Below are 13,918 nucleotides of genomic sequence, written 5' to 3'. Positions count from 1 at the left end.
ACACACGCACACGCACGCACACACACAAACAGACACATAAGACAATTATAGACAAGAGAAGAGGTGAAAAACTATGTAGGTGAAAAACTATGTCTTAATAGACATAAATAAAAAAAAGCTGTATATTCGTTGCTCCACCGTGACGGAAACAAAGAAAACAAAGGTATGGATTTACAGGAGAAAGATGGAGGGTTGGTAGGTATGAGCTTAGAATGGTCCAGACAGAATTTTTCTCTCCATCTCTCTCACACACACACACACACACACGTCGACATTCGTGCTTATATTCGTGTACGGATGCGCGTATTGTGCACACATACATGCATACTCGCAATTATAAGTGCATTCATGTAGTGTGATAGTAAGCTGTCTTAAATGTTTTTTTCTTGTTTACTTCTTTAATATATAACTTGATAAGATCACAAATTTAAAGTAAATTTACTTTAAATTGTATAAAATCATAAAATGTACTACTTATTATTATTTATAATTATTTAAATCCTAAGTTATTGTTATTTATACATCCAATCTAATGCTCACTTCTGTAATTGCAGGTGAAAAAGCTAGAATTTCAAAAAATTCAACTCACCATGCAGGTCGGCAAACACAGCGCATCCGTTATTTGTAAAAATAAGAAGGCGGCGAAACAGCGGGCTTCGCAAGCTATTCTACAGGTAATACAGTAAAGTGCAACAATTATGTTAATAAAGAAATAATTGAAACAGCTCACTTAATTTTTCGAGTATATTTCTAAAAATTATGGATTAAGCACATACAATGATAAATATGTGAGTCTATTCTATATCATACAAAAATATAAAAAAAAACACTATTATTTGCTCACTATAATTCAAGTGTTTATGTTATTTATTTATTTATGATCTATGAAAAACTTTGCATATCAATAAAGAAAATGTAAAGAGCTTAAAAACAGTCAATTACATATAATATTCAACTTGACAAAATTGAAAAAAAATCTAATTCAATCTAATACAGATTGATATGTAGTAACACTGAATTTTGACATGAAGCGATAGCTCTCTTCGATTACTGGATCGATTAACCAAACAGACTCATCAGTTTTACAATATTATTTAACAATTGGTTTTAAAATGGATTCCAGTCGCTCCACCCGCACATACGATCGTGGGGGTCTCTCCTGCGGCTCTACGGCTCGCGGTCCATAAAGAGCTGCAAAGAAAAAAAGTTGGAAGAGCAGCAAATAACACTCTTACAAGACAAAGCGAGACGGAACGAGCCGAATTACGCCGTACTCGAGAAGTTGAGGAACGAAATGCTGAAGCTGAGAGCGAGGGACGAGGCAGTTGTGCCAATTGGTACATTGATGCTAACGGAGGACCTGCCAACGCATTCAGGCTCCAATTTGAATAATGTGGATTTGTAGAGGTTGTTTAAGGGTGAAAAATGTGAAATTGTTTATGATGGTTGGAGTGTCAGTTGTAGTTGGTGAAATGTGATTTTTTTTGTGAAATTTTAAAAGTGAGAACATCATAGTGTATATGTAAGTATTGAATGATTAATTTTCTATAAGCAATATTGTAACAAGTCCAAAAACGAATGGTAAAGGAATTAGAGATTAGTACTTTAATGTAAAATAAAAAACTTAAATTTAAGAGTCGATTTATTAATTAATAAATATGCAGAATCTTATCATGCCTATGTATTTCTGTAAAGTGCTTATTTTCGTTAGATATATTATAATCAAATATATTCCATGTTTAACTATCTGCCAATTAAGTAAATTTTATTTATTGAGTTCCTAGTGTATGCATTATTTGTGAGAAATTATTTATTTTTATTAAATATTGCAAATAACACTACTTGATAAATACATTGTTCAGGGCTAGAAATATATAACGGACCAGAAATTTGTCATTTTATTGTAAAAAAGCACACACTTAGACAAGCATTTATTAGAGTTTAAGAATGTAGTTGTAACAAATTAGATAGATATTCATTCAATCTTATCAAATGCAATAGTATTGTATGTCCTTTGATAGGTCTGTTCCTTTTTTAATTCATGTGTCAAAGAAAAACTGTTCTCATATATAATATACTAAATAAAATCTTTAAAAAAGTAAATTTAAACGAATTTCCTAAGAATATTAAACATCAATGACAAATATTTATCCAATTTATGCTTTGTCCATGACTCGGTTCTTTTCTCGGAATGTAGAACATGACTGTAAACCATGATTCACTAAACACAGCCCGCAAGCAGGAAGGGCAACAATAAAATCAAATGTAAAAAATGGTCTCTGAAATATACAAAAAATTGTGTCTAAGGTAGATGTAATTTTTTGTATATTTAAACAAATTATCTTAAGTTATTCAAAATTTACATACCAATAAATAAAACAAATACAAAACAAAAGTTTTGCCTTCATACCTCCTACCTTGTAGAAGCCTGCAGATGCCTTACTTGGAAATAGTAAAAATAATCATTTCACATGAGGTTCTGTGACTAATCATGAAGATTGAAATTTACATTTAAAAAAACGACCATGCACAAATAGAAGAAAGGTATATTTAAAAAAATCATTCGCTATGAAATGTGAATTTGCAGTTTTGCCTTCATCGGTAAATAAAAGTCTGTTATTATATCATCGTTTTATTTATTAATATTTCTTTCTTTACAATTCTAATACACTTGAAGTATTCCTCATTCTTAGTATAAATAAGGTTCTATCTATTCTCTTAGTATCTAACAATGTCGGTCAAACAATGAGGTTGTTCTTTACATTGTGCTAATAGCTCAATCTATAATATCTAAAAATTGCTAGATTTAGATCATTTTTGTCAATATAGCCACGTTATATAAGTGGATAGTTTATCCTTATATATAGGTATATATATTACATTAGAATTTATTAGAAATTTTCTCACTAATTTCATAAATTTTAATTATTTACAATCTACTTACTACTAAGTTTATAATATGGTTAACACATATATAATTTGTTCTGAAACATTGTTTTACGAATTAATAAATCTCAATTATTTTATAATGATTTATTTACAATTATCATACCTATTTGTAATTTACCACTAGAATTATCTATATTTCATACCATTTACTTGTTAAAAAATTCCTACTTATTGGCACAGGTTTTGGATCGTGTCTACTTAAAGCGATTGTAAGAATGTATATCCTACCTAATTAGGTAACTATAATATATTAATTGTATATATTATATTCCATATAAATTTAAAATTGTGCTTTTAGGAGATACATAGATGGAGGTTTTAACTTATAAATAATATGATGTAGTCATGTGATTAACTTAAGTCATAATGATTAACATTAAATGGGTTTACATTATGTACTTATACAGTATGAATTATTTCATGGAGTTTTTGTGCAATACTTTTATCATGCATAATAATATAAAAATTATAATGTTTTCAACATATCCTTTGTAATATAATATACAAATTATCAACGAGATATTTACTATAATTTCATTTTAAATAATACTTATGATTATTTATTAACATAAAAGCGCTAACGTATTTCAGATACTTAATTAATACAATTTAACTATAAACATATTATTTTTCAAACACGTAAGTTGAAAATTTATTTCGGTTTTGATTAAAGTACTAATAAATTAAATAATTGACCCGATGTGGTCATATAATACATAGATTAAACATGATTCTCTCGTCCGTTGCTATTAAAAATATGAATAGGTAATAACTGAGGTGGAATTTCTATAAAATTTATAGAAATTTGAAATCGCACAAAGAAACAGATTTTATAAAAAAAACAATCATTATGCATTCAATGTGTTATAATATATTAGAAGTTTGCTTGAATGTTTGACAAAATATGGTACTCCATACCTACTGGTATTTTGATTAAATTTTATGCATACATGTCATACCTACATTTATATATTCATGAGTAATATTATAAATATCAAAATTATATCAATAGCCTCGTGTCTTCATACATTGACATTGGTGTAGATTATTTTTTAACTTATTAAAAAAAAAATTAAAGTTATTTGTGGTTCAAATTTATTACAATCGAGTAAATAAATGAAAAGAAAATAATTCTAAGGAAATGTATCGTGTTCGGACAATTTGTTTCAAAAAATTTTTCTAAGGGTTATAGCAAAAGCAACAATTTCATATCGCAAGTAATTCACACAAGGTAACCAATAAAACGCATTTTTGTGATTTTTTTTTAACTTATACATAATATATCAGTACCTATATTTGTTATAATTTATGGAACTATCGAGTTTAGTATGACGGCCAGAGCCTGTACGACGGATCAGAGTCTCTTCCTCTGCGAGTCTGCGCTCGCGCTCTTGAGGGGGAAGCGGGAGTGGGGGAGCGAGTGGGACTCGGAGTGGGAGAGGGAGTGGGTGTCGGACTGGGAGTCGGAGCGGGAGTGGGACAGCGAGTCGGAGTGGTGGTGGGACAGCGGGTGGGAGTGCGCGGAGTGGGAGAGCGAGTGGGAGTGGGAGTGGGGGAGGGAGCGCGAGTGGGGCGCCTCGCGGTCGAGGCTGGCGGCGCGGAGGATGACGCCGCGGGAGGGCCGGAGGGACGATTCCGATCTAGTCTGTAAGGTCATCGTAGTTTTAGTTAAGAATTCACATTTCTTATAAAATTTAAAGTTGAAAGCACCTGATACAGCGCTAATATGTATCACCATACCGATGTGTTCGTTATAATGGATGTGTAGATTGTATGAGAATGATTTATTTAAGTTTATGATGGACAAATTTAAAGATAAAAGCTCCTTAAGAGATTGGAAGCACGCACACATGTGTATGTTACGTTACGTGCGCATGCGCAGAAATAAAAATAAGAGGTTTATTTAAATTAACTACTAGTAAACATTTTATAAAATGTGGCTTGAGAAAGAAGAAAATGAGTTTATGGTATGGTGTGGTGGTTACTATAAAAATGTGTCCGAACAGGTTTCAGCGTGCAGCTTGCACGCGACCCGTAAGTTTGCGAGATATAACTGGTGAGTTATTGGAAACTAGTACCAGGTGTTAATATTTGAGTGGGCATATCTGCATAAATACCCACGGCTACCGGGGAAAGAGTCGTGGGTTATGTGAAATTCCGTGTGAAGCCTGCCTTACTGCTGGCGAGGGGGCGTACCTGGTAGTGGGGCGGCGGCGCGGGCGCTCCGCTGTCGGCGCGCTGCGGACTGTCCGACTCCTGCACACGTCCAATGCACATTCATCATTTTTATTGTAGGACGTACATATCTTAAATAATATACTGCTAGATGCAACTTGGTTCTATTAATTTGTATGAGTAATTGAATTTCATGGTGTGCTGAAAATTTTGAAAGAATAGAAAAAAATTTGATCACGGGGCGGGATTCGAACCCGCGTTTTTTGCCAAACCGTAGCAACGCCTAGCCTCTCGGCCACAGTAATCGAATTTCTTCTACTCTTTGGGTTTCATGTGCTTTTATGGTGTGCTTTTTATGTATGGAAGAGATAATGAAGTTATAAAGTATTAAGACTATTTCAAACGGTTTTATCATTCTCATGTAAGTTCCCTTTGACAACAGCAAGTTTAAGATAATATAGTAAAATAATCTCGGAGTATAAGCACCTCCTGCAGGTCGCGCAGGTCGCGCAGCGCGCGGCGCTCGCGGCGCTCCAGCTCGTCGGCCAGCATGAGCACCTCCCAGTCGCCGCCGCACGAGAACCCTCGACACGCACACACGTCAGTCTTTGCTTACTACATCGGCTTATAGTGATGTAGCTTTTATTTTTATCTTACGTATATCTTAATACAAATTTACGATGATTTTGGTTAGTAATTTTATAATTCGCTATAAATTCTTTTTTTTTATCTTTAATAGGGCAGCGCTTGACCACGATCTCGCCTGATGGTAAGCTGAGATGTGGTCTTGGCTGTAACGCGCTTCCCTAGGGTACCTGTTCACTCTACTCTTGAAGACCTCCAGATTGTATTCCTAAATATTATATGATACTAGCTGCACGCCCTGGCTCCGCCCGCACAGCCAGTTATTGAAATTGTCATAACATATACTATCATATCTTCTAAGTTAGATCAAACTGCACATGGTGTACAAATTTCATTAAATTCGGTTGAGTAGTTTAGGAATTAATCGCGGACAAACAACGTGACACGACCAACACCAGCCTGAAATAGTAGCATGCTATTGTGTTGTGTATAGCAAGTGGGGGAGCCGGAAGACCGTTTCCTTTTGCTCGCCCTCACCATTCCATTCCAGTTGTCAATATTTTCCTTATCCATTTCCTATTAAAACCGGAAGCGCATACGTAGAGGAAATATCTCTGCGAATATTCATGGGCGGTGGTGATCGCTTACCATCAGGTGCCACCACCACCAAATCAGTTACCCACTATGATATTAAAAAGGGTGATTTGATAATTAAGTAATCTTCATATCATCCAGAACGAATAAAATGATGAGTTTGATATTTTATATGTTTTGTTCTAGATTATGGCATTAACACCATGCAGACTGAATGACTGTAATCTATACTAATATCATAAAGTTTGTTTGTTTGAACACACTAATCTCAGGAACTGCTGTTCCGATTTGAAAAATTCTTTCAGTGTTAAAAAGCTACCTTATTGAGATCTTTTTCCTTACCGTAGAAACAAAAATAGAGTGATAATTTTTTGCTCTAAGTGGGAAAATGGGCTAATAATAATTGGGGATTGTGGATTTAAAAGAAGGATTGAAATAAACAGTGATGTGGGGCCAACCTGTGGCAGCGGGAGCGGCGCCGGCGCGGGAGCGGCCCGAGAGGAACTCCTCGAACACCGGCGTGTGGGGAATCGACTCCGAGTCGCTCGATGTTGATGTGCTGGAGTGATTATGCAATGTATTACATGCTTAAGGAAGAACATTTTGCATTGTGAGAAAAACTATTTACGACGGGAAATATTGACGATGATAAATTAAAAATTTTGTCTCAGGACAAAATTGTTTGGTTGTAAGGTGGTATATTATCATGATATTAGAGTCATCTGATCTAATAGCATCTGCTGTTCTAGCAATCTCAAATTACGTATAAGTAATCTCTAAAAGACACATTTAGCTACGTGAAGAATGAATTAAGCAGTTTTCCTATGCAATTTTGAATCTGTATCTATTTGGGTATAAGCACTAGTATGTGTGCTAAGTGTCCCGATCTGTGTAAACTCAAGGGGATGCGCGTACACTTGTGCATTATGTGTTATATGTGTGGGTGCGCTAACGCATCACATTTTAGTGTGAGTATGGGCGTGCGCAACCAAATATTAGTTGTGTGACCTTGCACTCACGTGTCACATGAATGTGTGTGTGTGTGTGTGTGTGTGTGTGTGCGCGCACTCACGTATCACTCCAGCTGCAGTCGGTGGCGATGTCGAGCACGACGTCGGTGTGGGGCGCGCGGGGGACGGCGTGCGGCGGGTGCGCGGGGTGTGCGGGGTGCGCGGGGTGTGCGGGGTGCGGCGGGTGCGCGGGCGGGGGGTGGGGCGCGCGCCCGAACCACGCGCCCAGGCTGAACTTGCGCGCGCCCTCCGGGATGCCGCACCGCACTGCCGGTATATATGGCTTAGTAACACTAGCATATATGGTACATTGGGTACACACAAGCGTAGTAAGACGAAGATGTGGTTAGAATTTTGAATATTCTCGTACATGGATATATATTAATGAGCTAGCAAAATCTTCACCTAAAGCCTTTTAAATTTTTTTGTGCGTCATGCTAATTCATTGATGCCTCCAATTACAGACCATACCCAATTTCCTAATTTTTTTATCTAAGTGAAATATCTTGATAAAAGAATTAACATTTTCACATATCACGGTCAAAATGACTTACTTCCAATATATAATAATTACATACATGACTCTACATATTATGAAGATACCGTCCTATCTACACCATATAGCCCACTCACCCTTCTCCTTCCTCCCCGTGTGGTGCATGCCGGTATCCACGGAGAGCGTCTTCTTGATCTTCGACTTGGTGTCGAGGTGCGAGCCGAAGAAGTGAAACGGCATCCCGCGGCGGGAGCGGGCGCTCGACTGCTCCGGGCTGAGGAGGGAACGGTCCTCCGAGGTGGTCTGGGGTGATATGCATCTGGGCGGTTGGGATTATGGTTATATTGGTGAGAAAACAAGTAATATAAAGAGTATATAGTATATTTATTTAAAGACTTTTATAAAAATTGATAAATTGTGAATAGAAAAAATCGTAAGAAAAATATGTAACTTTGAGGTTTTGCTTTACCAATATTACCAGAAAAGATAGTGTTTTTGCTAACTAAATAGGTAATTTGAATAATAATGTAACCGTTGTATTCAGTACCCAAAACCATAAAATATAGATTTAGTTAGATATATTATTTACAAACAAACTACAAAAATCTAAGATAACGAAAATCCATCTTCATAGAGTATTGAGTCAGTAGGATACCTGGTGAGATCCTGCATTTCCACCGCCTCTTGGTCGTTATGTTCCTGGTCCCACGACTTCCTCTGTCGAATCTTAGCGGCCCGCTTCCTCGAATACGTCCCAGCCTTCCCATCCAGGTTCAAATCTAGCCGTTTAGATTTGCTAACGCTCCATTTCTCTTTACCAGAAGTAGTCTTATCCGACCTAGATATAGATTCGGCTAGGCTTTGTAATTCTGTATAGGAAAGTTTGGAAAGTTCTATTCCTCCTGTAAGTTCCTGTAGATTTTCCTCAGTGAGGTCATCACAGGATACGGTTTTGCTTGAGCAAGGCTCGGATTTTGTTTGTTTGTTTTTCTCCTCTTCGCCGGGAGATGTGGCGAAGATTGTATCGAGAGAGTCCCCTCTCTGAAATCGGGCGTGCATGTAAGGAGTGAAGAAATTCAAGGGATCGTAATTTAATAACACATCGATACATTAATTTTATAAGTACATGAAGTTTGTGAGTGTTGTAAGGGTACTCATTTCAAATACAATTTAATTAAGTTGTAAACTCACCATAAAACCGCCAATAATTTCAGAGCCATCACTCGGTGAAGTGTCGTTGTGTGTTTTAGTGTCTGGATTAGTATCTCGGAGCGGATCAGGTAGAACTGGACCTGAATTTGTAGACAGACCTAATCTCTCTAACTCTTGTATCCTATTCTGAAGCTGGCTTATAATTTCATCACGCTTTCGAACTTCGTTTTCTAGGCTGTTAAATCTGAAAAGGATAATAATTAAAAAATATGTATATATTTGTTATATCGTTATTTCTCTTTTTGTTTTTGTAGAACTTGCAATTCACCTTTCCTGAAATTTTCCTTGAACTTCATGTAAATGCCCTTCTATAACTTGTTTAATACCTAATAGCACCTCTCCGAAATACTCTTGCTCTTCCAAAGATGCTGAAACAAAAATGTTACGAAATTTGATTACATAATTTTCTTTATCTTAATATATAAAAATCCAATGTCATGATGAATTCCCAATGAATTCTTCACCAACTCAACCGATTTTGGTGAAATTTGGCATTTTTTGTGTAATTTGGCCCAAAAAAGATATAGGATAGTTTTTATTTCGATTAAGTATCTCAATAATTTACAATCTTAATATTTTTAATTATTACTCAGCTACAGCAACGCTTGGCCGGATATGCTAGTTACTTATATTTATTATAACTATTTCTATATATCCCCATTTAATGGAAATTTGTTGTGTCGATACATAACGGCATTCTCAATTATAGAATATTTACCTCTAAATAGTTTCCGTTGATTAGCAACAGCAGATATTAAAGTTATTTTCGGTTTCTCAGAAGGCACTTTAATTTCTTCCGGTCTCAGCGACTTGAAGTCTATATTCTGTTGCAACTCATATTCAGTTTTGATATTGAGCCCATAATCTTTATGTAGCACAGTTTCATTAGACTTAATTATTTGGTTCTGGGGACAAATTGCATCTGGAGGAACGTCTGTCAGGGGTGGAGATATTTGCGGTTCCTTTTTAGGTTCTGGTAACTCAAATACGTCATCGACTATATCTGACAACGCACTTCCGGGCGGCGATGGTAAAGTATGCCGATGGAAAGTCACGCTTTTAGCAAACTTTGAATGCCTTGCCGCATATCCTTCCAGAGTCGGTGCTCGTATTAATTTTCTCAATTCACTATTTCTTTGGGGGCTTTCCGATGGCGTTACATCTTCGGATAATTTCTTTAATATTGACTTTAACGTTCGCCTTTCCAATGTCTCATTCGATTCGTGGCTTCCGAGGGAATCGATCGATTTTCTCTTGAACTTTCTCTTATCCATTGTACTTCCTTCTGAATGACTTCGAGTAAGGGTGTCGCAAAGCAAATCTTCAGAAGAACTTGCGCAATCTAAACTAGAACTACGTATTTTTACAACTTTTTCTAATTCAGCTAACTTTTGCCTTTCGTTTAAAATTTTTAATTTCTTCACAAAAGGCAATCCTCCATATTCTGGAGATAAATCATCTATCGACTTGTATTTCTTCGCTTTAGGTAAAAGCATTGTTCCGCTCGTTATAATTTTTTTAACGTCATTTGATTTTGAACCATTGTTCTTAGGAGACGAAGTTAATAAATCTATTTTCTCCTGGACGGGGTCTAAAGGGCTTGTTAACCATATTTTTGGCTTATCAATCTTATCACTATCAATCTCAATATTATTATTGTCTATCTTAACAAGCTCAGCCGTATTAACTACAATAGGAGCACTAATATTTACACCTGTTTCTACCTTAGCTACCACCTCTTTAGCTATATCACTTTCACTTTTGAGTTCTATACTACTTTTACTACAACTTTTTGAGTCTCCCAATATGGCTGCCTTTTTTAATTTGCTCCAAGGCTTTTTACTTTTGCAATCTTCTTGGCTATCCTTTGCTTGAATTGGAATGACTTCGAGTGATGTTTTATCTACTGAAGATTTATTCTTCTCGCTATCAGGCTCTTTTGAACTTCCATTTTGTAACATTTTTAACTTATCCCGAAAAGTTGAACCGACAACTTTGGCAGGAGATTTAATTTTACTTACAACAGAATGTGGTATGGATATTAAATTACTTTCTGTTTTGGGGGTTGGTTCTACTACGGCAGCTGGTTTTTCACTAATATCCTTATTAAGTGGTTGACAGACAGCGGTACCATCACTTTGCACTTGTAATATTTTATCTCTAAAACTCACTTTAGGTTTGGAGGCACCGTCACTGGATCCAGAGGAATTTTTCCTTGACGTTCTAGTCGTTGGACTGTGTAGCTTTCCGGGTGAACTTGGCTCTGACCCTTTCTTTAAAGGACTTAGAGTTTTGATGGTAGGACTCAAGGGGCTTTTTATCGAATTAGGGCTAATAGTTTCTGAGCTAGATGGTTGGTTGCTGGCCGTAGGCGTTAATTGGTTCTTTTCTCTTTCTTCTTTTGCTTTAAGTAAAAGTAGTCTTTGTATGAGTGGTAGCCCAGCTCCTATGACCTCTGGTTCTGCATCAGGAGCAGAACTGGTGGAAGGTGTGGGTTGAGAAGGTGGTGGAGACAGCATTGATGTCGTTAAATTCCACTGCTTTGATACTTTTTCTTCGCGATCCTGAATAAAATAATAAATACAATTTTTATTTATTGCATATTTTACATGGTTTTGATAATTAAATACTATATAGCTGAGATTAAAGCTGCTGTTATAATAATTAAATGAGTCATTAATACGTAAATCCTGCAGACCTGTTTTTCTTTCAGCAGTTTTAATCGTGAAAGTAAAGGAAGGCCAGCTCCAATAGGTGACACAACTTTTTCCCCATCTTTGGCAGCTGAAGCTGAATCGCCAACATTATCCTGGGACATTGATTGGGTTTGAGATATTTTAAGATGGCGTCAATGGGTGAGATAAATTATGACCAAATACTTTTTATGGATAACATGATGAACATTTTATTAAATTCATTGCAACTGATCTAATAAATTAAACCGGTGAAATTGTAGAGCTGAAAAGGGCTATTTATTTATATACATAAAAAATGTTATTTCTTTTTCTTATTTTTAGATTAATAGCATGAAAATGCTATATAGATGGAAAAAAATTAAACAATAGAAGACAAACGATCATGTGTTTCAAACCCACGTCTATAGTCGTACCGGGTAACGCCCGACCTCTCGGCCACATGATCCCACCCTGTCATTTCTTAATAGTCTCTATACTTAATACCCAAAGAAGTAATACGGTAAATGGTAAGGTGCAGCACCTCGTGCGGGGGGTGGTCGTCGCTGGCCACGCGCGGCATGCGGCGCAGCAGCTTGGCGTCGCGCAGCTCGAGCGAGTCGCCCGAGCGGCGGCCCGCGCCCGCGCGCGAGCGGCTGCGGATCGCGTTGCGGATGCCCTGCGGAGCGGAGCCTTCGACACACACTCTCTGTCTCCCTCCAGTGGGGTGGATTATAACGGCCGTTTCGAATATCCTATCTTTCCATGTGTAGTGTAGTAGTGTAGCGTAGTAGGTTAAGAATATCACTATATAGTATAAAACGAAGTCGCCTTCTCTGTCCCTATGTTCCTATGTGTGCTTAAATCTTTAAAACTACGCCACCACATGTAAATATGATGAATTTCTAAAACTTTCATTTAAATATCCTATGGGCAAATGGACTTTGCGATTCATTTTGTATATCTTTAGTAGGACAGATAGGTTACCAAAGATACCACACTCATACTCATTCCTTTTACTTTCGTTTCAATAAAAGTTGTATGTTTCTTTGTGTAATGTATCGCTATATCCAGTAACATCATTCTCTTTTCCATCAATATTGCTAATAATAAGTATTTAAATTTTAATTTTTAGTTTTATAGCATCCTGCCTCGTGATCAAATTTTTTCTATTCTTTCAAAATTTCTCAATAAGTATTTAACTTAAATTTTGAGAAATATTATCACAATTTTCAATGAAAAAATGAAATATTTGAGTAGTGTCTTATAATATGGAATAGCTGCGCGCGCCATCTGGTTAACTCAATATAAAAATTAAATAAAGTAATAATTAAACCTGTGTGAAATAATTTTTTAATAGGTCCAGTTTTTGAGTGAAATCAAATCAAACATAAAATTTTTATGATATCCGATACGATATTGAAAACGGCCGTAAATCTTGTTGACTACATCTGTTCTCGTATGCTTAACCCGTAAACTATTAGTATGGAATGTGCGAGAATCATAACGTTTCTTTACATAAGGATAAGAGATATTGGTGTCAGGGGGCAGTTATTACTTTATATTTAAACTAGCTGCGCCCTGCGGTTTCATCTGCGTAAGTCTGTATCCCGTAGAAATATCGGGACAAACAGTTGGACAAAAAGTTTATGTTATTCCAGTTGTCCAGCTGTCTACGTACCAAATTTAATTGCAATCGGTTCAGCAGTTTTTGCGTGAAAGAGTAACAAACACACACACATCCTTACAAACTTTCGTATTTATAATAATAGTAGGATAGGATGAGTATTGTGGTAACGAAGTAATGGTTACCTTGACATCAGTACGCAACTTGTGGACGATTCTCTTTGATGTGCTGTCATCGCCGCCAGCTTTATCGGGGCTGCCTTCAGCTGTAACATCACAATGTAGTTTGTGAAGTTAAGGAATTTAGAAATTTGAGAAAATTTTTATATTCGAACATTCGAGACATGATAACACCTGACTTTTTGATGTTTCTAATTTATAGAGTATAAGATGCACGCCCCTCGGCCTGGGTAGTCATCTATCGTAATTGAAACTATCCTATTTTTTCCTATATTATTTTCAGTTAGATCAAACTGCACATGGTGTCCAAATTTCATTCAAATCGGTTGAGTAGTGTAGGAGTCACTTATAGAAGCACTTTTCTTCTTCTGCAACATGTTCTCAGCTAATTAACAACAATAAAATACAATATAACAATC

The 13,918-nt window shown here is 36.3% G+C and overlaps 2 protein-coding genes across 2 annotated transcripts in view; one reads left to right on the top strand and one right to left on the bottom strand.

Annotated features, from left to right (window-relative positions):
- Positions 1-1,575, top strand: part of LOC119836159 (microprocessor complex subunit DGCR8) — an 8,067-nt gene extending 6,492 nt beyond the window's left edge. Inside the window, exons 10-12 of the mRNA XM_038361413.1 lie at positions 102-163; positions 555-674; positions 1,124-1,575. Of these exons, the coding sequence (XP_038217341.1) occupies positions 102-163; positions 555-674; positions 1,124-1,405 (464 nt within the window). The 3' untranslated portion in view covers positions 1,406-1,575. The remainder of the gene's footprint in view (positions 1-101; positions 164-554; positions 675-1,123) is intronic.
- A 127-nt stretch (positions 1,576-1,702) lies between these two features.
- Positions 1,703-13,918, bottom strand: part of LOC119836222 — a 125,702-nt gene continuing 113,486 nt past the window's right edge. The window contains exons 14-27 of the mRNA XM_038361491.1: positions 13,506-13,585; positions 12,238-12,372; positions 11,720-11,830; positions 9,740-11,585; positions 9,290-9,389; positions 9,001-9,205; positions 8,465-8,850; positions 7,947-8,128; positions 7,523-7,580; positions 7,376-7,435; positions 6,762-6,862; positions 5,611-5,708; positions 5,146-5,205; positions 1,703-4,594 (exon numbers count right to left, since the gene is read on the bottom strand). Of these exons, the coding sequence (XP_038217419.1) occupies positions 4,304-4,594; positions 5,146-5,205; positions 5,611-5,708; positions 6,762-6,862; positions 7,376-7,435; positions 7,523-7,580; positions 7,947-8,128; positions 8,465-8,850; positions 9,001-9,205; positions 9,290-9,389; positions 9,740-11,585; positions 11,720-11,830; positions 12,238-12,372; positions 13,506-13,585 (3,713 nt within the window). The 3' untranslated portion in view covers positions 1,703-4,303. The remainder of the gene's footprint in view (positions 4,595-5,145; positions 5,206-5,610; positions 5,709-6,761; positions 6,863-7,375; positions 7,436-7,522; positions 7,581-7,946; positions 8,129-8,464; positions 8,851-9,000; positions 9,206-9,289; positions 9,390-9,739; positions 11,586-11,719; positions 11,831-12,237; positions 12,373-13,505; positions 13,586-13,918) is intronic.

This window comes from Zerene cesonia, chromosome 23, assembly GCF_012273895.1.
Source record: "Zerene cesonia ecotype Mississippi chromosome 23, Zerene_cesonia_1.1, whole genome shotgun sequence".
In the NCBI taxonomy this organism is placed as follows: Eukaryota; Metazoa; Arthropoda; class Insecta; order Lepidoptera; family Pieridae; genus Zerene; species Zerene cesonia.
Note: the sequence above shows the minus strand (reverse complement) of the source record. Positions and strands in the feature narration are given on the sequence as shown.